Source organism: Polypterus senegalus, chromosome 5 (assembly GCF_016835505.1).
Source record: "Polypterus senegalus isolate Bchr_013 chromosome 5, ASM1683550v1, whole genome shotgun sequence".
Classification (NCBI taxonomy): domain Eukaryota; kingdom Metazoa; phylum Chordata; class Cladistia; order Polypteriformes; family Polypteridae; genus Polypterus; species Polypterus senegalus.
In genome coordinates, this window is record NC_053158.1 from 195,609,500 (window position 1) to 195,635,175 (window position 25,676).

General features: G+C 39.6%; 1 protein-coding gene across 8 annotated transcripts in view; it reads left to right on the forward strand.

The window, feature by feature from the left end:
* The window catches only part of abi1a (abl-interactor 1a), a 206,051-nt gene that overhangs the window by 81,377 nt on the left and 98,998 nt on the right, over positions 1-25,676 (forward strand). For all 8 annotated transcript variants that reach the window (XM_039753907.1, XM_039753902.1, XM_039753908.1 and 5 more), the window contains exon 2: positions 9,768-9,935. In XM_039753907.1, the coding sequence (XP_039609841.1) occupies positions 9,768-9,935 (168 nt within the window). The remainder of the gene's footprint in view (positions 1-9,767; positions 9,936-25,676) is intronic.

Sequence of the window (25,676 nt, forward strand, 5' to 3'; positions counted from 1 at the left end):
CCATGGCACAGAACAAATAAGTAGCTTGGTGGTCATCCAAATCAACCTGGCACAGAAGCTGTCATGCGATGCCCTAATAGAGGACTTTGCCATCGGAAAATGTAGACGTGTTCTGTTATGATACAGTATATAACAAAGAGACTTAAGAAACCTCTAATCATTCACTTTCAAATTTTGACTATTTAAAAAAAATTGAATTTGGCATTAAAAAATATTTAGTTTATTTTATAATGCGTGCTTCTTCGTTTCTTATTTATTTATATATCTATTGTTCAGATTAACAAATTAAATTCAAATCAAAAACAAAACTAATGTGGTGGTTTCAGATTCTACTTATAGGCCCCATTTTGCCCCGGGCAGCACTGCTTACGCCCATTACTGCTGGAATAGACTCTGTTCTGTTCCTACAGCGGTGAATTAGATTAGGCTGTTCTGAGGCTCTTATAGCACAAGGCAAATGATCCGTAGGCAAGAACAATTATGTATGCAATATGAAGTGATAAAGAGTAGCCCAGTAAGTGAAATAAAATATATTCTTTTCCAAGTGAGCATTAATCTTTTTAAATTACTGTATCGCTCTTTCCTCTGTTTTTTATGTTCTTAAATTGTAATGCATGTGGTTAGTTGAATTTCCCATCTGGGGTCTCTCAAATTCGCCATGACCTTTCTTTTTACTGTGCACCCAATGGACAAATAAGTAGTAAGTAATTTATTTGTGCACTTCATATGTGTTTAATGTTAAAATCACTGGCATACATAATATTTTGAAGCACTTCTTTCTTCTTAATGGAAGCACTTGACAATTTATGTGTAATTGTTAAATTGGCAAATAGACCAAACAGGCATAAGGTACATATTTAAAATTAATGTCAAAATAATTATTAATCCAGGCAGGGAAGCTCTAAATTTTTCAAGAGTCTCTTAATGCACAGTATTTTTTTTTGTTGCATGTAACCTCCATGCCACTGTTAGGCAGTCAGTGTAATTAATTCGGGTTGCTATTTATTTTTTTATTTCTATACACATCAAGCAGACTAAATCACGAGAGATTATGGTAAACCTAAATGAACATATCAGCACCCCTGCTGTGATGTCAATTGGTTAACAGCTGTTTTGTTTTGTTTTCCCTCTTTAACCGGCTGCCAGAAATCTGTCATTCCGTTTCATTACTTATTGTAGGCAGTGACCACATGCCACAAGGCAAATGATCCGTAGGTAATAACAATGATGAAGGCTCTCAGTGATATATTGCTCAATGTTTTAAGTATATGCCGTAGATGGATGCTTTTGCCCCATTTTAATTTATGTACTCATTTAACATGGTATGCCACACATTCTGTTTATTTTTACAACTTAATTTTTCAGTGGATATTATGTGCATTATACTATGGGAGTCGGTCCATAAGAGGGCATACTAACTCATGTATGGCCAGTATAGAGTAGTCAGTCACCCTAACATGCATGTCTTTAGCGTTTATAGGTTTATTGGGTTAGTATTGTCACATGTACACCATAAAGTGAAATTCTTTCCTGCATGTGCTAATCAACATGTCAACACGTGACAACACTCTGGTGTTAAGATTACTGGGAATTACTACCTTCCATTGAATCTGTGGTGGTCTTTACCTGAAAAAGCTAATCCTAATCTCTATCTGTCTATTATATAAAAAAAATCTTGGGTCGAGACGTGATTTTCTCGGAGACATTTTAACGTCCAGCGAGACAAGGAGGACAGCTGCTGTACAGGCTTTTAAATGTTTGAAGCATTGTGTGACATGCAGATCACGCAGCACGGTGCAAGCAGCAGCAAGCCAGCTGATCGAGCATAGATTAGGTAAAAATACTATTTGTTTCCCATTGTATCAATGTTTAAGAGGAGCGACCACATCTCCTTAGTGTGCATTCAGCCCTCCTCTTCACAATACGAGAGGCAGAGATGCGAAGTGGCTGGCGCATAGCACGCCTTTTGGGCGAAGCGAGCAGGGGGCAAAGCCCCCTAGTATATTTAAAATCCAACGGCTGCCTGTCTCTCTGCTTTTCACGAGAGAACTACTTAACGGATTAATGGATTTAGGTCGGGTTTTTTCCTATAATTTGCTTGAACATTTTGGTTGACTTTGCAACCTCTCTCATTTCGCTAAGTATCATAGTTTGCTTGCTGTACTGATTTATTTGTGCGAATTGAGCTTTCGATTCCTCTTTCTGTACAACATTTCTCTATAGGACTAAAATGTATCTAATCAAAGTATTTTATTTCACTCATTTTTTGTGATAGTCACTGCTACAAGTGCGTGTTCCATAACGCTCATTCCTTTCCATCATCCAAGTTAAATTTTACACTGAATGGGCAGTTAAGGATATAGCTGAAAACATAAGTCTATTGACCAAATTTCTGTGTGCTTCATGTTAGTGGCAGCTAGCTGTAGGGTTCTCCTTTGACCAAAGAGAAACAGTTAGAAAGGAACAGTCTGCTGTGTTAGTTCTGGTCGCTGCAACTGTCCACTTTCTTCCTTGCGGAAACAGATGCAATGTTATGTAATGTGAATACTTGATATGTGTTTTTTAGAAAAGAAAAAAAAAAAGTAGGATCATGAAAGTTTTACTTGTAGTGTCCTTGAATGTATTATCAATTTTTTTGTCAAGGGATAATGTAGACTTATATGATTTAGATTGTGGTGGGGTGTACATACACAATACCTTGCCCTTTCAGAGATGTACAGATGTACATCAACACTGGCACTCCGCAGGGCAGCTTGCTGAGCCCCCTGCTTTACTCTTTCTACACCCATGGCTGCGTAGCTAAGTACAGCTCTAACACCATCCTCAAGTTTGCTGACGATATCACTGTAATAGGTCTGATCAGCGAGGATGGTGAGACGGTCTACGGGGAGGAGGTCAGGCTTCTGGTAGAATGGTGTCAGGACCACAACTTCACCCTCAACGTTAGCAAAACTAAGGAGATGATTGTGGATTTCTGCAAATGGCCAACAGAGCACAGCCCCCTCTAAATCAGAGGTAAGGCTGTGGAGCAGGTCAGCAGCTTTAGGTTCCTCGGAGTCACCCTCCCTGATGATCTTAAATGGACAAGTTACACTGCGGCAGTAGTCAAGAAAGCCCAACAACACCTCTGCTTCCTCAGGAGACTGAGAAAGGCCCGGATGTCCCCCACAACCCTGTGCAGATTCTACAGGTGTACTGTGGAATCCATCCTGACAGGATGCATCACATCTGGTATATGAACTGCTCAGTTCAGGACTGCAGAGCTCTGCAGTGTGTGGTGAATACAGCACAGCAGATCACGGGCACACAGCTCCCTGCGATCCATGACATCCACACTGCACACTGTCTCAGGAAAGTGAACCGTATCAGGCGGGACCCCAGCCAGCCACCCTGCACTGTCACTTTTCACCCTCTTCACTTCTGGGAAGCGACTAAAGTCCATTCGGATGCGCATCTCCTGGTGCAGAAACAGTTTCTACCCAACTGCAATCAGACTCATGAACAATCAGTAAACTTGTGCCACCTCCACTGCTACCTGCACATATACTTCTGCCACTCTCTCTATTTATTCCTAGGATTCTGAATTTATTTATTTACTTATTTATATTCATTTATGTATTGTGTGTTTTTTGTCTATGTTCACTGTCTGCGGGGGCACAGACAAGCAAGCATTTTATTGTACATGGTACTTGTACGCATGACAATAAAGAATTGAATTGATTGAATGTTGGCAATTTGTTGGTTCTGTTACAGCTCATTGAAAAAGTGGTGTATGCCTCCGGAAAAGGGAAAAAACTAAAAGTAATTGCGCCATGTATACTTTCATGCCTTTGATATGTCATTGCGTGAAGCAAAACAAGTGTGAGAAGAGAATCAAGTATTGCTTGTTCTACAAAGATCTTCTAAAATGGCCTGGACACATTTGTTGGTCCCCCTAGAAAAGATCTTAAATAACTGGATTAGAGTGATTTTTCAAACTGTTTTCTTGAATTTGTATCACATACGTCTCCAAATATGCAATCAGTCATTTAGCCAATTTAAACTGAGAAAAGGTGGCACTCTGCTGTTTGGTGTCATCGTGTGTCCCACACTGAACATGGACCAGAGAAAGCAAAGGAGAGAGTTGTCTGAGGAGACGAGAAAGAAAATGATAGACAAGCATGTGAAAGGCAAAGACTAGAAGACCATTTTCAAGCAGCTTCATGTTCCTGTGACAATATTATTAAGAGGTTTAAGGTCCCGGGGACTGCAGCCCTAAATGCGGCCGCAAGAGGAAAATTGACCTTAGAATGGATAGAAGGATAGTGAGATTTATAGACAAAAAGCCAAGGACATCTTCCAAAGAGACACAAGCTACTCCAAGGTCAAGGTCCAACAGTGTCTGATCGCACCATCTGTCATGTTTTGAGTGACAGTGGGCTCAATGGAAGAAGAACCAGGAGGACTCCATATAACAAAGCCAGACAGGAATGTGGTAAAATGCATAATGACAAGTCACAATACATCAGGGAGAATGTCCTTGGGACATGGAGACAAAACTGCAACTTTTTTTAAGTCACGTCAGTTCTATATCCACAGACAAAAAATTAAGCTTTCAAGTAAAAGAACACCATACCTACTGTGAAACATCGAGGAGGCTCGGTTATGTTTTGGGCCTGCTGTACCGCATCTGGCACAGGGTGCCTTGAATTTGTGTAGGGAACAATGAAATCTCAAAACTATCAAGACATTCTGAAGCAAAATGTACTACCCAGTGTAAGAAAGTCAGTCTCAGTCACAGACCCAAACCACACAGCTAAAAGCAACCAAGAATGGATGTGAACAAAACATTGGACTATTCTGAGTGTCCATCTATGAATCCTAATTTGAATTCCCATCAAACATCTATATGGGAAGTAAAATATGCAGCCTGGAGAAGACCCCCTTCAAACTTCACGCAGCTGGAGCGGTTTGCTCAGAAAGATTTAGCTGAACTACCTGTGGACAAGAGCAGAAGTCTCATGGAGAGCTTCAGGAATCGCTTGCTTACAGTAACAGCCTCTAAAGGATATACACAAAATACAAGGTTAAGGGTCCCATCATTTTTGTCAATGCCATTTTCATTTGTGTTATTTTTTTAAAATATTCTGTTGAAACAATACTCTAAAGAAAAGTCTGATATTTGTTAAATATGGAATAAACTAATGGGTGCCAATTACTTTTGTCAGTATCAAGTTATGTCAGAGACAATTGTGAATGGTTCTTTTTTCATTTAGGGGGTACCAACAAATTTGTCCACATTTGTAAACATCAACAGGAATTTCTTCACTATTAGTAGTGGTGTGACATAGTTTTTGTGACAGTATTGGTTATATATGATGTGTTAATAGTGGACAGAAAAGTGTGGGAAAAAATAGGATTGGAAACAGTGGATGCATGTTATAATTGAGTTACTTGGTAATCATTATAGTTTCAGTTTTGCAATATTCTTCTGATCTTAGCCCTATTGTGAACAAAACAGGTATCGAGTGCATGAAAATTATGTCTATCTCAAATACATAACGCTTTACTTGCTTACTTGCATTTGTGTAATGAAACTTAAAGATGCCAATGTCAGTGGCAGCCAGCTAGTGCATTTAATTTTGAATGGATCATGCTGAAAGCAGTCTTGCATCCGTAGAAACTGCAGATCTTCAGCTGCCAAATACAGCCCAATGTCTGCTGACATTCATAGCATGTGATCCAGATATATGTGGAAGTATAGATGCCACTTTTGAGCTGATTTTATTTTCCTGTAATGGTCCACCATTCAAACACCATAGAATTAGGCCCCCGTGTGAGCCTGACCTGGAATAAGCAGGTTTGATAATGGATGAATGGATAGTTCATATTTATTTAGACTCGTGTCACCTCCCACTGAAATCTAAAACCAATTACCTGAAATTATTGAAGTATTCACTCTGTCAAAGGTTTGATCTAGCCATATGCCAAATGCACCTCCCTCAAACAGTGAAGAATGAATTAACCTTTTTCAAAATTGACCAGTCAATGGAAGATACATGCAGTGGATTCAGAAAATATTCAGGTCCCTCCAATTTCTGCACACTTCATTGTTTTGTACATTTAATTTTAAGTGGGTATGTTTACCATTGGGGCAGCACAGTGGCGCAGCTGGTGCTTCCCGGGTCCTCCCTGCGCGGAGCTTGCACGTTCTCCCTGTGTCTACTCTGGTTTCCTCCCACAGTCCAAAGCCATGCAGTTTAGGTGCATTGGCAATTCTAAATTGTCCCTAGTGTGTGTGTGTGTGTGCCCTGCGGTGGGCTGGCGCCCTGCCCGGGGTTTGTTTTCTGCCTTGTGCCCTGTGTTGGCTGGGATTGGTTCCAGCAGACCCCCGTGACCCTGTAGTTAGGATATAGCGGGTTGGATGATGGATGTATGGATGCTTACCATTTTTGCTCATCATTCTACTCTCAATAACGCATAATGACAAAGTGAAAACATGTTTTCAGAAGGGTTTGCAAATTTATTACAAATTAAAACCTGAAAGGTCTTCTTCTTTGCTATGTCATCTGCCTGAAAGTTGGTGTGATTTTAAGATTGCTGCACACCTTATATGAGGTCTGGCTGCTTACCACCAAATAATCGAAAATTGCTGCAAAAAAAAAGTCATTAAGGTGCGTAACTCCTTTCATGTGTGTGTGGAGTTTGCACTTCTTCCCTGCGTCAGTGTGATTTTATCCTGCCACTGCAGTTTTCCCTTCATGTCTCAAAGGTGTTTAGATTGATTGGCAGCTTGGCATTCTGTGTGATAAGCTGGCATCGTGTCCAGGTTGGTTTTTGCCTCCTTGCAACTTTGTTATGGAAAATCTGGTTCAGAAAAATGAAGGTATGTTCCTCCAAAGAGTTTACCGGCAAGTTTTGTATTTTACTAACATACTGCCATTTACTAGTTACATATTATCTCTTAAATATCCTAAATGAGGAACAATGACCAATGTTCTGATATATTAGCCAACCGCATTAGCACATAGATGACCTAATTCTAAATACTGACATTGAAGTTAATCTGTTAATGGTTTACATAAATTTGTAACAGCTGGAGATTGTGTTTTGGCTTTGCACCACTTCAAATGCAAATTTCATTTTGGAGGTTGAAGTTAAAATTAAGCCCAGATTTTCCTTTCTGCAGCTTCAGATCTGATGTTAAATGACACTAAAAGGATATGAAAGATGTGTTGTCGAAGAATAAAAGACATTTACTTGGAGTAGTCAGACAAGTGGAGGTGTTTAGGATGTAACATTAGAAAAGAAACAATCTGAAGTGAAAGAGAGTAAAAAGAGAGACGGGAGAGTGACAGAAAAGAGGCAGAGAAAAGGCCAAGGAGGGTGATGTGGGATATATAAGAAAAATAAGTAGACAGAAGCAAAGTAGGTACAATATATGGCAAAACTTTGGAGTTTGTTGGACGTCACATTCCAAATCCATAGCCATTAAATAGGGAGTTATCAATCCCTCACTTTGTGGCTAAGATTGCCCTCTTTGGGGAAGCTTTCCATAAGATTTTGTAGTGTGCCTATGGGAATGTATTCCCATTGAGCAAAAAAGAGCATTTTTGTGGTTACTGTATGTACTGATATATGACAAGAAGCCCTAGATCACAGTCAATTCATTTCAGTGGTGTCCTTTGTTTGTGACACTCCAGTGGCCTGTACAGACCAGACCTCGGAGACGTAATCATGCTGAAACAGAAAAGGTACTTCCCTAAAACTGTTCCTACAAAGTTGGAAGCACACAATTATCTAAAACGTCTTTGTATGTTTAAACATTAACAGCACGCATCACTGGAACCAAACCCTGCCAGTATCCCTTCTCCACCTGCTCTGTAGTAGGCACTGTGTAGTTCAGAAACTATTGTTTCCCTGGTTTCTGCCAAACCCGGAATCTCCCATCAGACTTCCAGATAGTGAAGCATGATTTGTCACTCCAAAAGCTATGTTCTGTATTTAATAAATGAAAAAAATAACCAAGACCTGTATTGCATTTTTTTTTTATTGAGCTTATGAGTACCGGGGTACAATTTGGGGTATAATTGAGGACACATTGTACACAATTTCACACACATTGCAAAACAGCGTATACGTGTCATGTTTAATTAAAGAAGGAAAAAAGGAAAATGCAAACCATTGTTGTGAGATTAATCCATTTTAAAAAGGAGACTGGGTATGCGCTTCACTTTGCAACTCGTCTTCCTCCACAGCACCCTTTACCCCTGGGAACGTGGAGTAAACTTGGAAAGTCATTGCTTGCTATCAGATATGAATTATTGCCTCTGTTCTATAGACAACTAGACATTAATAACTGAGAATCGTCACACTTAGGATCACTTGTATTCGTCCCCTATGTAGACGATTGTTTTGTTGTTTTTTCCAAAGATATTGCTAGCTGCTGCTAAACAGATCATTTTCAATCGTTCTTTGATAATATTGTCCACATGCTTAGCATGCAATCACGTTATGAGCTGTAAAGACATTATCCACAAACATTCACCTTTCTAACCTGCTTCTCTAGGGCAGGGTCACAAGGCAGCTGGACCCAATCCCAGCAAGCATCAGGTGCAAGGCAGGAAGAATCCCTAAATGGAGACACTAGTCTATCACGGGGTGAACACACACACATACACATACACATACACATACACATGTGCGCGCCAATTTAGTAATGCCAGTTTAATCAGATTGCAGTTTACTTACAGGTATTTTAGCATAGTCAGAGTGGTAGCACAGAGCTGTCATTTCTGTCTCGTAGTACCACAATCTGTGCTGTAAAAGTTGCTGCCATCCTTCAGTTAAGATCTATACCAGAGTTTCTGACTCTCTGTGGTCATGAAAGATCCCTGGACCCAACTCGGCCTAGTCATTCTGGCCCCCTGATCATCCCCGTCTCTAACTGGCTAACTACTGTATGTGTGTCACCTCCCATTACCACCTAACAGCTGTGTGGTTAGTGTACTGACACAAAATGTCTGACGTCAGTCACATCATCCAGGTGGATGCCACACATTGGTGGTGGTTGAAATGGCTCCTCATTCTCTATGTAAAGTGCTGTGAGTAGTGAGAAAAACGTTATATGAATGTAAAGAATTATTATTATTATAGGCTATGTAAAATAATAAAATGGAATATATAGGCGAAAAGCTGGTGCCATTTAGGAAAAAAATCATGATTTGAGTGTTATAGTTGAGTTGAGAAATAGCAAAAGAAGGGTGATATGCAGAAATTAGTTTGGTGAGGGTGACGGTGACCTGGGGGGGTTGTCATAACTCTATCCAGGACGTGTGCTGCTAGCAGACATGCAAGCAAGAAACAAATCCTTACCTTGTGACAATAGTACCAAGAATCTTTGAAATGTATTTTTTACAGTTTCATTTTGTTGTGACAAGAGTGTCTCAGAAACATGGACGGTATGTTTTTAAAATTCAAGAATGGATTAGGTGCTTTTCAAAATTTTATAAAATATGCTTCACTTCAGAATGCAGTTTCATGTGGCAAATTAACTTGTACCTTTATTTTGGTGGGGAAAAGTAACTTTTACTTGAAAATGATTTACAAGTGTATGTTTGAGTCATTTTTTTGTTTTGTTTTTTGATAGTAAGATTCAACAAAACCTGTGAATATCAAAACCTGTCAGAGTTGATATTGTATTATGTTACTGTATGTAAATCCCTACTTAAAAAGCAACACATTTGAGTTGGCCAATAGTTAATTTTTCACATTTTTTAATTTTCCAGGCACAAGATAAAAGGAAAGCTCTTGAAGAAACCAAAGCCTACACAACCCAGTCTCTTGCTAGTGTTGCCTACCAGATTAATGCATTGGCCAACAATGTACTCCAGCTGCTGGATATCCAAGCATCCCAACTGCGGAGAATGGAATCTTCCATCAACCACATCTCACAGGTATTTTCTGAGTTTCTTTCTCTGCAATGTTTTAAATAGTCCATAACATTACTGCTGTCCCCAGTGATTATGTCAAATATAGTTCTAGTTCCCATATTTAGGCCATATTTTCCTTCAATACCTAAAAGCTGTTTTTTTAAATCGGCGGCATGGTGGCGCAATGGTAGCGCTGCTGGCTCGCAGTTAGGAGACCCAGGTTCACTTCCCGGGTCCTCCCTGCGTGGAGTTTGCACGTTCTCCCCATGTCTGCGTGGGTTTCCTCCGGGCGCTCCGGTTTCCTCCCACAATCCAAAGCCATGCAGGTTAGGTGGATTTCCGATTCTAAATTGGCCCTAGTGTGTGCTTGGTGTATGGGTGTGTTTGTGTGTGTGTGTCCTGCGGTGGGTTGGCACCCTGCCCAGGATTGGTTCCTGCCTTGTGCCCTGTGTTGGCTGGGATTGGCTCCAGCAGACCCCCGTGACCCTGTGTTCGGATTCAGCGGGTTAGAAAATGGATGAATGGATGGATGTTTTTTTAAATAAAATAATTTGAAAATGTATAGTTTGGGATTATATTTGGATAGGGGATTGCAGAACTGGGCTACATTCACATTACCAGGCTGTTGTGACTCAAATCCAATTTTTTGCCCCCTGCTCGCTTCGCTCGCCAACCCCCCGGCCTGCGCTCTGCGCCCTCCAGCCACTTCCCGTCTGTGTCGCTTGCGTATGTGGATTTCACTTTCACCAAACAACAAATCTTTTAATTCTCGCAGATATGCCTCTTCATTGGGGAGAAACACTACTTTCCCCTGATGGCAACACGAATTAGATGATCTACAAGTCTCCAACTTAATGTTTAAATCCAAACAATATATTTGATCTCTTTTTGCTGTGCTGTTATTTCACCGACTAATAGATTCCAGTTGTTTGTGCTAATGTGATCTTCACTGTCATTTTTTGAGTCTTTTGAATTTTAATTCTTTAATTATCTCTAACCTGCTGTGCATGTGTATTGCGCCAACATTTTTTAATTCTTTTATGACGTTTTACTTTATCTACTTTTTGTAATTTTATTTCCGACCGCGGGCGTGATTAAATCTCTTGGCACAAAGTCTCGTCTTGTGGGACGTGAAAGTATCTCTCTGAAAAAGTCTTGTCTCGTCCCAGGTTTTTTTTTATTATAATATAGAGATATGTCACAAATCTGTTTTCAGAGCTGTGTGTCCAGTCTTTTCAAACCAGATTTCAGTCACTTTCATATGTGGTTCTAGACTGGATGAGCATCCGATTCATGACTATGCAACAGGAATAAGAATGGTCAGATTACAATTCATGTGGAATTCATTGACCTCTGCACATGGGCTGAGCACTTCTGTCATCAGGCAGCATGGGAAAACAAAAGTTATGGTCCAGTTGCTGGCTCATTTGTTTTGTACTCACACATCTCTTGGTGCAGCAGAGCTAGCAAAAACTAGCCTTTTTGCTTTTTGTTGCCTTCTGCACCTAATCGTGTACAGCTTATTAACCGTTTGCCGTCCTCCAGAACAAAATCCGATGCATTCACTATCTACTAGCACATTTATTTTGTTGGTTTTAATACCTCAGTAGTCTCTCGAATACAAAGTTTTTTTGTTGTTGGTGATGCAGATGACTTGTGCACAAACTTATCAATGTGCACGTGTGCCATTATGGACGACAGATTTGTTCCCATTACAGTTAAAGGTCAGTTGTACTTGTGACTGTAAACAGTCAAGATAGAGAAATCTGATTTGAGCAAAAAATTGGAATTGAGCACCGAGGCATGTAATGTGAATGTGGCCTTGACGTACTTACTGGCAGTGTACATGCATTGTAATTGATGGAAATAATAAAGTTGGTAAAGCTTTAGGTTTATCACTTAACCTCTGTAGTTGTTGCTGGCTTTAAATATTGACCAAAAGAGAGAAGTTTGTGGATGCAAGTGGCTGACTTATGGTTTCCTTATAAGATTTTCTGGTCTCATTTTGTGTGTCAGGGAGTACTGTCACATAAAATGTCAACTTCTCATTTCCAGTTGAGATAATTTGTACATCTAGTGCGAATGTCCTTCCCATAGGAGCTGTATTGGGCAGGGGGTCTAAGACAGACCTAAGACATATTTTAGAGAGTACATCTTTTGACTGGCCTAGTTGTTTCTTGAAGCCTCCCAAAACAACCAGAATCTAGTCCTTTGGATAGGGAAATGTGAGCAAACCAACTTACAGAAGATATTAAAATGAAACGAGAAACATGCTGTACATGTATGGTGGTTATTGTGTTGTTAATGCTGTCTAATAAATAGAATATAGATATTTCTGACCACCTTTGGTATGTGCGATCACGAGTTTGAGTTACTACACTGACAATGCTACAAGTGGAAGCTTTTTGATTTCTTCTGTAACATCATTATCTTCGTTTAGTTATTCAGAGGCCGTCTGTTGCTTAAAGTGATCATTTTGTCATAATGCAGCTGCAGCTAATTTTCAGATTAACCACAACAAATCTTTCTCTCTCATTGTTTCAGTATTCAATATGATGCACTTTCCTGTGTAAGGGAGTTGTCAGTGTCTACATTATGCTGTTGTCCTTGAGCAACAATTGTACATACTTGTTTTCCATTATTTTGTTTTTCATTTTGCCGTACTAGACTGTAAGTATAAGAACTGCAAAGTTATATTGATATTTCAAGAATAGCAGTGTAGCTTAGGGATTGTACATTAAGCCCCAATGTTGTTGAGGTTAAGCTCTCACCCCTCAGTAAGTGAACTTTTCTTTACTTTCAATGTTAAAAACATGTCAAAGTATGGCGTTACTTCTCGGTATCTGTAAGTCAAGTCAAGTTGGGGTGCCTGCACTGGTACAGTGCGTTGCTGCACACGACAAAACAGCTCAGGATCCCGGTTGGCAACCCCCCAGGCAGACACACTGTCCAGTCCCACCCTCTGGAAATGACCTATCTCCTGCAGCCAGGTGTTACGTTGGCGACCCCTTGGCCTGGTCCAGCCACTCAGGTTCCCAACAGTGAGGATCTTATGAGCTGGATCACCCTTGGGGAAATGCGCCACATGTCCGTAGTGGCGTAACTGACGCTTCCTCACAATGCCGGTAATGTACCTCATTCGGGACTCCATGATCAACCGCTCATTCAACACAAAGTCAAACCAATGGTACCCAAGGATTTTTTGGAGAGACACAGTACCAAAGGAGTCCAGTCTTCATCTCAGGTCACTGGATAGCGTCCATGTCTTGCAACCATATAGCAAGACAGGAAGCACCACCAGGACTCTAAAGACATTTAACCTTTTGCATAGTTATCGGGAGTGCCACACACCCCTTTCCAGCGACCTCATGACCCCCCATGCTCTCCCAATCCATCTACTGACTTCATAGGAAGAGTCACCAGAAACATGAATGCAACTGCAAGGGTAAGTAAACCTCTCGACAAGGTCAACACTCTCTCTGCAGACAGACACACTGCTAATGGCCATGCCCCAGAGGTCATTAAAGGCCTGGCTCTTTGGGTTTTATCCAGGACACTCGCAAGCCCAGACACTCAGTCTCTCGAGTGCCCCAATCAGAGCCTCCATGGACTCCACAAAGATAACAGCATCGTCAGCAAAGTCAAGATCCGTGAATCTTTCTTCACCAACAGATGCCCCAAAGCCACTGAACTCCACGACCTTGCCTAACACAAAGTCCATACAAGCATTGAACAGAGTAGGAGCAGAACAGACCCCAGAATCAACTGGGAAAAACACAAAGGATCTGCCTCCACTCTGCACAGCACTCGCAGTACCAGAGTATAGGCCGTTCATGATATCCAGCAACCTGGAGGGGATACCGCGAACCCTTAGGGTCCCATAGGGCAGCTTGATCAACTGAGTCAAACGCTTTACGAAAATCGACAATGACTGCAAAGAAACTCTGTCAATATTCGCTGAGTATCTGTAAAGTACCTTGTAAATATGGTCTCTATAAGCAGTATAGATTTTTTTTTTTTTAATTATGAAACATATCCAAAGAGAATCCACACAGATACAATTTCAGCATGCACTGTAAACTTCATATAAAGGCGTCCCAGCTTGGAATTGACCTTTACTTGTGTGTATGTGTGTAGTTATGTTTGTATGTATGTATGTATATTTGTATGGTGGACGCTAGTGGTCGCTGTTGCCCCGTGAAAACCAACAGACAGACGTCCTGGACACACGTGTAAAAGCACTGAATATATTTTTTAATATTTTTCTTAAATAAAGTCCACAAAGCACCACAGCCAAAAGGGAATGGTTTTGCATTTGTTGGCCACAGACAATTGGTCTCTCCTTATCCTTCCTGACTGATTCCTCTCTAGTTTTGCATTTTTACTATTGTCCTTGTCACTACTAGTAGCATGAAATGGTACCTGCAGCTGATTCAGGTTTCACAGGTAGTCCAGCTCCTCTGTCACAAGAAGGTTTGCAGTGTCTCACAGCAGAGCCTCCAAAGAGTATGGAGGAGATACCAGGAGATTGGTCTGTTACACGAGGAGAGCTGGACAGGGCTGTAGAAAGGCATAAGGAAGGATAAGCAGAAAGCAGTTGTCTGTTGATTCACAATTGCTTATGTTTCCTAACTGTACAGATTTTTATCCCAGAAGCTTAAGATTAGATTTTGATAATTAAATGCTCCCTTCATTTTTTTTTTGAGCAGTGTATATTTTTGTGTTTAATATATTTTGCGTGTATGTGTGTGTCTGTATAAGAAATACAGAACATATTCACAAACACTCTTCTTCGTCTTCTTACGGCTGCTCCCGTTAGGGGTTGCCACAGTGGATCATCTTCTTCCATATCCTTCTGTCCTCTGTACCTTGTTCTGTCACACCCATCACCTGCATGTCCTCTCTCACTACATCCATAAACCTTGTCTTAGGCTTTCCTCTTTTCCTCTTCCCTGACAGCTCTATCCTTAGCATCCTTCTCCCAATATACTCAGCATCTCTCCTCTGCACATGTCCAAACCAACGCAATCTCGCCTCTCTGACTTTGTCTCTCAACCGTTCAACCTGAGCTGACCCTCTAATGTCCTCATTTCTAATCCTGTCCATCCTCGTCACACCCAATGCAAATCTTAGCATCTTTAACTCTGCCACCTCCAGCTCTGTCTCCTGCTTTCTGGTCAGTCCCACCGTCTCCAGCCCATATAACATGGCTGGTCTCACTACTCACTCAAAGTTATTAAAATAGTCAACTCTAAAGTAGAAACCTTAAAACATACAATTCCGCCATACCCATGGCCCTACATAAAACCACAAAAACTCTTAATAGAATTAAAGCAAACCTTTAAGTCTGTCTTAATTTTCTCACATCCTTTTCTTATAATTTTCACTCTGATAACAACAAAAGAAATTTCTTTAAACAGTTTAGGGTTCTTCGCAGGCGCTGAATTTTAAAAGAAGATGTTCAGAGATAAAACCATTTAAAACTGATGTGCTCTTGAGCTTGACAGGGTATACTGTAGTGTTCCCCCAACCCCAGCCTGCTACTCTAAAATCTTATTTTTCAGCAGAGCCAGATACCCCTTCACCACAGAATCTGAAGGTACAAAATAGCTCTATTCTGCTGAAGGAAGTGACTCATGGTCCGGCTGCCTTGAACATGTCAGTTCTTATAATGTGCACCTTTACCAGTCAGGAGCTGTTTTCAGGCGTTGTCCAGGTACTCACGTAATGTTCAATTAGTAACCACATAACTAATAATCTGGCAATTCTGTCATTCCAGTAGGTTTGGTTTTGAACAAATCAATGCCATACACAGTAGCCTCTCAAGAAACCACATGATATTCAAACAGTTTCAAGTCCTACAGTAGGTCATTGCGTAGAATGCATGTTTTGTTCATTTTGAATGACATCTATTGTTAAAGAAAAATAAGAGCATAACCCTGTTGTCCCATATAGCTTTTCAAAGACTGGTGGATTGGTTTTGGTTGCCCTCTAGTAATTTAATCTTTAAGTTGCTTTTTCTGCCTGCCTTTCAGTTTGCCAGCTTAGTCTTTTTTTTTGCTAGCTATGTAGCTGTGAACCAACGCCCATTCCTCTTTTGTGGCTGTCAGATGAAACAGCTGGACTGTGCCTGTGCTTGCAAACATTGTACAAGGAGCAACTGATACCAAGACTAGCAGATGGCAAGCTCTATTTAAGGAAGTGTGGTTCTTGCAACAGGGTGTGCCCTCCCCAGAGCCTCCTTATTCCTCTGTATACAAAATACCTTTCTTATCTTTATATATTGTGTTATGCCTTATGTTGTAAGACTTTTAGACACCCTGTACTTCTAGTGTTGTTGCATAGCACATTGTGATCTTATGTGGAAGTGTGTTAATTAAGAATACATTGAATTAAATTTATATGAATTTATAGCGGTCACAGTTACATTTTTTTCCACCCTACTCTAAACCTCTCACTGTGCCTAGAAAGAAACACTCTTGCCACTTCATTGAGCATCACCACACAATTTTGGTGAGCATATTTTGCAACCCTATCATTTTACTTGCGCATGAATTTGTGCAATTCATTTTGACTAATGCTATATGAAAATCTAACAGGGTCTAACACTCTGAATGAAATCAGAATTTCAGCAGTAAAAGAGTGTAGAGTGCCTGTTTCAGATCCCTTTAGCGAAATTTGTAGCGATTAGTCTTTCCTTTGGTGCTTTAGAGAATTTCTTTCACATTGATATCCGTATCCTCGCGCTTTCCCTGGCGGCCCGCACAGAGCACAACAGGGCATACTCATGGGACAACGACTCCCATGCTGCCCTGCATACGTCCATACCGGGGGGTTGCTGTGCCCATAGCAGGTAGTCTGCCACTGTGCTGCTGATCTTCCAGGTTCCCGAGTCTGTTAGGATGCCACTCCAACTTAGCCGCTGTAACGTCCTTCCATTTCTGGGTTCTGACATGGAAAGAAGATATTAATATTCCCTCCCTGACCTTCCATTATCAAGGCCTCCTGGCCAGGTAAGAGAGCAGTGTCCATACTGGTTAAGATGCCTGTTCGTCTGTCTCAAAATATAAACTACAAAGGAATATAATATAGCAGTAAGCAGTTATGGGGAGACATTAGATCAAACATACTACACATAAAAATTAAACCAATAATTTAGGCTTGCCTAATGATTGATGCAAACGATAACTGTTCCTCATGAAGTAAGCCTGTAGATGTTTATTAAAGTTGAATTTGTTTAGAATATTAGCAGTAGGGATAAAGGCTGTTTGAACTGGTTGTTTATTGCTCTTGATGCCACAAACCTGGGACCTGATGGCAACAGCTGAAATTAAGAATGCAGTGGGCGAGCCCTGTCTGACAGAATACACAAGAGCATTCCATATTACTTGCTTATTAAAGAAATTTGACAGTTGTGACCCTGCTATTTTACTGCTTCATTATATCAATCAATCAATCAATCAACATTTATTTATATAGCACATATTCATACAAAAAAATGTTGCTCAAAGTGCTTTACAAAATGAATAGAAAAATAGAAGACACAATAAAAAATAAACATAAGTCAACATTAATTAACATAGAATAAGAGTAAGGTCCGATGGCCAGGGTGGACAGAAAAAACAAAAAAAACTCCAAAGGCTGGAGAAAAAAATAAAATCTGTAGGGGTTCCAGACCAAGAGACCGCCCAGTCCCCTCTGGGCAATCTACCTAACATAAGTCAAACAGTCCTCTTTGTATTTAGGGTTTTCATGGAAGGACCAGATGATGATGGTCACAGTTTGATTTGGTTTTGTTGCTAACATTTGGATTTCCAAACAAGGTCAGCAAAGCATGAGTAAAGACTCTACTTACAAGATTTATATTAAATTGGCATAATGGTGGGACGCAACACTAAAAAGACTCTGCTTTCTTATATGGTGTGAGATGCTGCTGCCCCTTCTGTAGTTTCACTAAAAATCAGATTTTGAGTATCTGGTTAACCACAAATAGTTATAACTGTCTACAATCTCCACTCCTTAGACTTTGATGACTGTTACTTGCCGTTGAATGGTGTTTCTTCTAAAATCATGAATTAGTTTCTTAGTTTTTGTTAATGTTTAGGTGTGAAAAGACTCATCACACCAGTTAACAAAATTCTACTAGTGGGCTGTGACTGGTTTTATTTTGATTTAGTAGACTTACAATCACTGAGTCATCCGCAGATTTTAAGATGAACCTGTTTTCAGATTTACTGTTACAACTATTAGTACAGAGAATTTACATGAAAGAACACACCTCTGAGGGCTCTGTGCATGGGCACAGCATGTCTGATAGACAGATATTTAATTTCAATCAGCCACCCTACCAGATTGAAATCCAAATTAAAATCTTTTATAAATCTTTCTGCAAGAAGATGGGGCTGGATGGCATTAGAAGCTGATGAGAAATCTACAAATGAAAACCTCACATCAGACTTCATGTCTTCAAAGTCATTGTGTAACAGATAAAAAACAAAGTGACAATGGCGTCGTTTGTGCCTCCCTTAGACTGGTAGGCAAATTGAAATGGACCTAATAAACCCCTGAGTTTTCTGTCTCAACATCCTCTTTATAAGTTTTTCAAATGATTTCACAACTGGTGATGTGGGAGCCACTTGGTCAATATGTATAAATCAACAAAATGGTCACCAGTGCTGCGTGTTGACATGTGGCATATCGTTGTGAACCGTTGTAATACAAAATACTAAACCTTACATCAAAATTTTATTTAATAGAATTTTTAAAGGTAGTGTATCAATATGGTACTGGATGTGCATGTAATTATGTAATTCTTTAGGCACACGCTTATTTGTATTATTGTTTCATAATGTGAAAAAGAAAAGCATGCCACCCTGACCAAAGCACTGCCTGAGGCGTTTGCCCTGTTACCGGCCCTGGAAGTGACAATATATTTTAATACATCACACGGGCTGCATTAATTGCAAAAAAATGAATGCATAAACTTTCTCAGGCCTAATGTTTTTGTGTGTGTAGAGATATAGATGTAGGTAGATAGATGTAGAGATATGGATTTAGATAGATATGCACACACACAAAGGGATGGAGAAAAGTAGGTTTACAGTTGTGAGTATACAAAACACAGTTTATTCTTATATTATTTATTAATTTGTATTCTTTATTTGTTTTCCGTGACCTGTGTCTTAACATTGTGACATTCTTTTGAGTTAATAAAGCTATTGTAATAATCATAACCCGCTTGTCTTTTTCCATACGGACAACTGTAAGCCTGTTTTTGCCCACCCTTGTACAGTATATGTGCATGTGTTAGTGTATATACATCCATACTTACCGTATATGCTCTTGTTAACAGGTTAGGGACCCTCTTGTGGATTTGGTCATTATATGCCCTTAGCTATTCTTTTGAACAAACCTGCTTCATCAAGACTGCCTGAAATGAACGGACCATCCTTTTCCTGACCCTTGTTTATAGTGACCCACAGTTATATGAACAGAAACGGTTGTACTTCATTTTTACGCTTTGACCTCACTGAGTTTGGAAGATCACTCTGGAACTCCCTTGTGGGAAATGTTGTTTTCCAGACACTCCCATTCCTCTCCTGATATAAAAGAGAACATATCTGAGGCCTCTCTACTTTTTTGATTTGCTCCTCATAGAAAGCCGAACTGTGGTGCTGTAAAATATATAGTTTTTATATGCGTAAATAGTATGAGTGTATGTATGTATGTATATTAAGTTTTTAATTTTGTTTTTCCTATTTTCAAGTTCACACCCTACATTTACATAATTGAAACCCACTGTGTACACTTGATGTTAGAAGGCAGAGATTTAGGTCGCAAGCTGCTGAACTCTCATGCATTTTTCTTTTTCCAGTCTACAGTTGCACTGCTCTTCATTTTTTAGCTCCTTACATTTTTCATTTCCCCCTGATCTTCTGCACCTGCAGTGCCTCACATTTTCATTTCGATATCATTCAGATATATAGCCTGTTTGTGCGTGTTTTGAAGTGTGATTGTTTGTTCTTATTTACGTAGCTATGGTAATGGGCCCTGAATGATGACAAAAGTTTATTTAATGCTGTGCATATTTCTGTTAAATGTAATGTTTGTCTATCGTCAAAAAACTATTGTTAAACATTACCTTTTGTTGGTATTAAATGTTAGAAATTATTATCAACTCTAGAAAACGTCACTGTGCACTCATTTGTGTTGTATGGATTTGCTGCAACAGGTTGAATAACTCTTGTAATGAAAACTAAAATTAGTTTAAAATAGTGTGGATATCATTACATTTATTTTAAGCAAATAAACCTTTCTTTATTTTGGATGCTGCAGTGCTGTACACACAAAACCTTTCAAGTAACGGCCAGTGTAATGCTTAAATATAAACTGTTTGTGTATCTAGGCATGACAACCTTGAAAAGTTGTTAGTTTGTGGTCACCACATTTTTAGCAGCTTCCTTTGATTTTGACAGCTTTTGATATGCTCAAGAAAAATCGCACAAACACAGCGTCACAGTTTGAACTTTCTTGGTTTCAAATCTGCAGGCAGCATTTCTGTCTTTGTACCTAACAGAATTGAATTTTGCAAAGTAAAAGATCTATAGATAAACTAAAAATATTTCTGACTATCTTATGTGACAATTTAATTATCAATTAGAACATTTTGGCTGTAAGAAAGTTCAGTGAACTGGATTTCTGAATGAATGTCTTCTAAAATGTCAACAATTGTTCACCTCATCCATCCATCCATAATCCAACCCACTATATCCTAACACAGGGTCACGGGGGGTCTGCTGGAGCCAATCCCAGCCAACACAGGGCGCAAGGCAGGAACAAATCCAGGGACTGTGGGAGGAAACCGGAGCACCCGGAGGAAAAGCACGCAGACACGGGGAGAACATGCAAACTCCACACAGGGAGGATCCAGAAAGCGAACCCAGGTCTCCTAACTATGAGGCAGCAGCGCTACCACTGCACCACCATGCTGCCTTCTTCACCTCGGCTGTAGTTGATTCAACAGGAATGCAGTAGTTACTACTTTATTAACTTTTCAGTGTATTTCTATAGAAATTCAGTTTGGAAGAAAAAATTGAGGAGGGTCAAGGCAGTGGCACAGTGCTGTTTTATAGAGTCCGCTTGCCAGATTATTGCTAGTAGAGAGGGCGTATATTCTTGCTTGTGCTCGTGATGTGTTTCCCTGAGAGCACTGATTAACTCCAATGTGCCATTGATGTGCATATGATTTTGTTTGCTAACTCTGCTATACATTTTGGGTGTGTTTTGATCTCCATATTATGAAAAGGACATCCCAGCAGAAGAGAACATTCAGATAAGAGCAACTAGGCTGATTCCAGGACTGAGTGACTATTAGCTAAAGGAAAAAAGGATGAAGGGGCTAAACCTGTTTAGTTTAAGTAAACAGAGATTAAGAGATGATTGAATTGTTTAAAATTAAGAGCAGAATTCATATGGTAGATCCTAGCTGTTACTTTAAAAGGAGTTCTTCAACAAGAACACAGAGGCACAGTGGGCAACAATAGTAAAAAATGGAAAGATTTTCTTCACACAGTGAAATGCTAGACACACAGAATAAATTACCAAGGAGTGTGGTAGAGAGAAGGATATAAGAGACTGTCAAAACTCGATAGTTTGGAGAAAGTAGGTGAATAGGACCGTCACGCTTGATGGGCTAAATAGTTAATTTTTGTTAAATATTCATCTATTGCTCTAATGATTAACTGAGCTCAGTTTTGGATGGATGTTAAAGAGACAAGTCATCGAGTCTTTCTTTACCAGCATGACATTCACGTTTACACACAGTCCATAAAAGGTTACTAACATGAGTGATTCAGACAGTACCGAAATTACAGAGATCTTCTTGTAATAAATGTTTTATCCCACTTCCTAATATAAATGGAAATAGCTGTTCATAGTTTCAGCCAGTAAAGAATATCCATCCATCCATCCATTATCCATCCCGCCATATCCTAACTACAGGGTCACGGGGGGGTCTGCTGGAACCAATCCCATCCAACACAGGGAAGAATATAGAAATGCAAACTGCACAGAGTAGTATCAAAAAAAATATGTGCATTCAGGGGCTTGGATTTGATGTGTGACAGATAGGGGTGATTTCCCCACAAAGTAACAACAAATAGGGGGATTTTACTGGTTGGAGTGGATATCAGTGTAGAATATACAGTTAGGTCCATAAGTATTTGGACAGTGACACAATTTTCAGAATTTTGGCTCTACATATCACCACAATGGATCTGAAGTGAAGAAATAATTACGCGATTGAAGTGTACACTTTATGCATTAATTCAAAGGGTTCAACAGAAATTTAGTATGAGCCGTTAAGAATGACAGCCATTTTTAGATATGGTCCCCTCATTTTCTTGTCTCAAAAGTATTTGGACAAATGACTGAGAAGCTATTCTGTATTCCAGGTGTAAGCAGATCCCTCATTATTTCATAAACAATTAAGCAGGTAGAAGGTCTTGAGTTGATTCCAAGTGTAGAATTTACGTTTGGAAATTGCTGCTGCGAACTCTTGGTATGAGATCCAAAGAGCTGTCCATTCAAATAATAAGAGTCCATCATCAGGCAGAGAAAACAACACAGACCCATTCAAGAGATAGCAGAAACACTAGGAGTGGTCAAGTCCATCCTCTGGTACATTCTTAAAGAGAAAGAACATAGTAGTGAGTTCAGCAACATCAATGTCAACTTTATTTATATAGCACAATTAAAACAACATAGGAATGCTGTGGCCAATGTGCTTTACAATAAAAGAATAAAAGAAAAACCTACAATTAACATGAATAACATTAATAGAAATAAAATATATGAACATAAAAAAAATAAATAGAAGTAATGTTTCATAATCACAATGAGGAAACCATCAGTATTACTGAAGGTCATGGAATGCAAGTGAATAGAAATGAGTCTTTAATCTCGTTTTGAACAGTTCATTTATAGACGACTCCTTTATGTGATGAGGTAAAGAGTTCCACAGGTGAGGAGCAGCAGCTGTAAAAGTCCTGTCTGTCCCCCTTAGTTTTACACTCGGTACGAGGGACAACAAGAGACAACTGACTAGAAGATCTAAGCACTCTAGATGGCTGGTATAAAGCACATACTTCAGATAAATAGGCAGGAGCGAGCCCATGTAAAGATTTAAAAACTAGCAACAAGATTTTATAATCAGTTCAAAAACTGACGGGCAGCCAGTGTAAAGAAGCTAATATTGGAGAAACCGAATCATTCTTTCTTGCCCCAACCAGGAAGCGAGCAGCAGCATTCTGGACCAACTGTAACCTGCGTATCAGGGATTTGCAAATCCCAGAATACAGCGAGTTGCAGTAATCAGGGCGAGAGACGATAAAAGCATGAGTAGCATTCTCAAGATCCCTAGAAGATAAAAAAGGCTTGATCTTACCTAATAGACGAAGCTGGAAATAGCAACTCTTGACTACAGAATTAACCTGTTTCTCAAAAGAGAGGTTAGTGTCAAAGATAACACCTAGATTGCGGACTTGAGGTTTGCAAAAGACAGAGAAAGAGCCGAGAAGTCCAAGACCAATTTGGGCTTTAGATGATGGACCCGCTATAAGCACCTCCGTTTTATTTTGATTCAGATCAAGAAAATTATTAGCCATCCAGGATCTTAGTTCAGAGAGACAGTTGTGGAGTTGATTTATTGCAGAGTTGCAGACAGGAATATAAACCTGAAAAAAAAGTTACATTTCCTAAAAATAGCTCCAGTAGGGTGAAGGTATATAGAGAACAAAATAGGACCCAAAATGGATCCCTGAGGAGCACCATATTTAAGAGGAGCAGTAGACGAAAAAGAGGAATTTGAAATCACTGAAAAGTGTCTACCAGTTAGATATGACCTGAACCTGTTAAGAGCAGCCCCTTTAAGCCCAACAAGATGTTCCAGCTGCAACAGCAATATCTCATGGTCAATAGTATCAGAAGGCCTGGACAGCCATGGAAGTCAACTGTGCTAGATGGCCGCAGAATTCTTTCTTTCTTTTCTTCCTTGGTGAGGATAAACCAATTCACAACATTTAGCCAAACCAAGAACACTCTCTGGGAGTTAGGCCTATCATTGCCAAAGTCTAGAATCAAGAGAAGACTTCACGAAAGTACATACAGGGGGTTTACCTCAAGTTGCAAACCATTGGTAATCCTCAAGCATAGGAATAACAGATTAGACTTTTCAAGAGAAATATATTTTTTAAATGTTTTCTTTGGACAAATGAAATTAAGATTAATATGTACCAGAATGATGGATAGAGAAGGAATAGCTCATGATCTGTAGCATACCACATCATTTGTAAAACTTGGTGGAGACAGTGTTAAGGTAGTGCGTGACTGTCTCCATGTGGGTCACTAATATGACTGCTGACTAACTGTATAGGGCTATACTGTCTGCTCAAATTCAGACAAATGCTGCAAAACTGATAGATAGATAGATAGATACTTTATTAATCCCAAGGGGAAATTCACATAATCCAGCAGCAGTATACTGATACAAAAAACAATATTAAATTAAAGAGAGATAAAAAGGAATGTAAAAGCAGACAATAACTTTGAGTAATGTTAGCATTTACTCCCCCGGGTGGAATTGAAGAGTTGCATAGTGTGGGGAGGAACGATCTCTTCAGCCTGTCAGTGGAGCAGGACGGTGACAAAAGTCTGTCACTGAAGCTACTCCTCTGCCTGGAGATGACACTGTTCAGTGGTTGCAGTGGATTCTTCATGATTGACAGGAGTTTGCTTAGTGCCGGTTGCTCTGCCACGAATGTTAAACTGTCCAACTTAACTCCTACAATAGAGCCTGCCTGCCTTAACAAGTTTGTCCAGGCGTGAGGCCTCCTTCATTTATATGCATACTGTGTGTGTGTGTATATATATATATATATATATATATATACAGTGGAACCTCGGTTATATATCGCTCGAAATATATATCCAAAACACTTGTATAGCAAAGCAAATTTCCCCATAAGAAATAATGGAAACTCAGATGTTTCGCTCCACAACCCAAAACTATTCATATAAAAATGATTAAGACAAAACATAAAGTAAAATCCATAATACAAATTAACCTGCACTATACCAAAGCAAATCATGGCCCATAAGTTTCTAAATAATGGAACCCTCAGATGACGCGTTCCACAACCCAAAACTATTCATATCCAAAAATCGCAGACATGCTAAGACAAAATATAAAGTAAAATACATAATACAAATTAACCTGCACTTTACCTTTAAAAAGTTAAATCATGGCTGGTGTGAGTTTCTAAACTCATGGGGAATTCACACCCAACAGTCACAATGCTGTAGTAGACAGAAGAGCGTCTGGGCGAGCGAGATAAGCAGTCTACCAGCGCTGGATGAGCAAGATAAGGAGAGAGAGAGCATCCAAAAGATCGCAGACATGCTAAGCAAACAAGATAAGGAGAGAGAAAGGTCATGGGCAAGCGAGCATTATAAAGAGAGCTGCAAACCACCAACAGCTCAGTTGTGATCAAACTGACGCCAGCAGAACTAGTGTATCCAGTACTGAGACTCAGCTTTGTGTTATTGGGGAGCAAAATGGGGATTTTTGCTCGTCTTCAAAACATCTCGCACACACACACAGTCCACAATGTGTGTAGTATATAGATATATATATATATATATATATATATATATATATATATGATATATAGATATATAGAGAGAGAGATATATATATATATGATGACA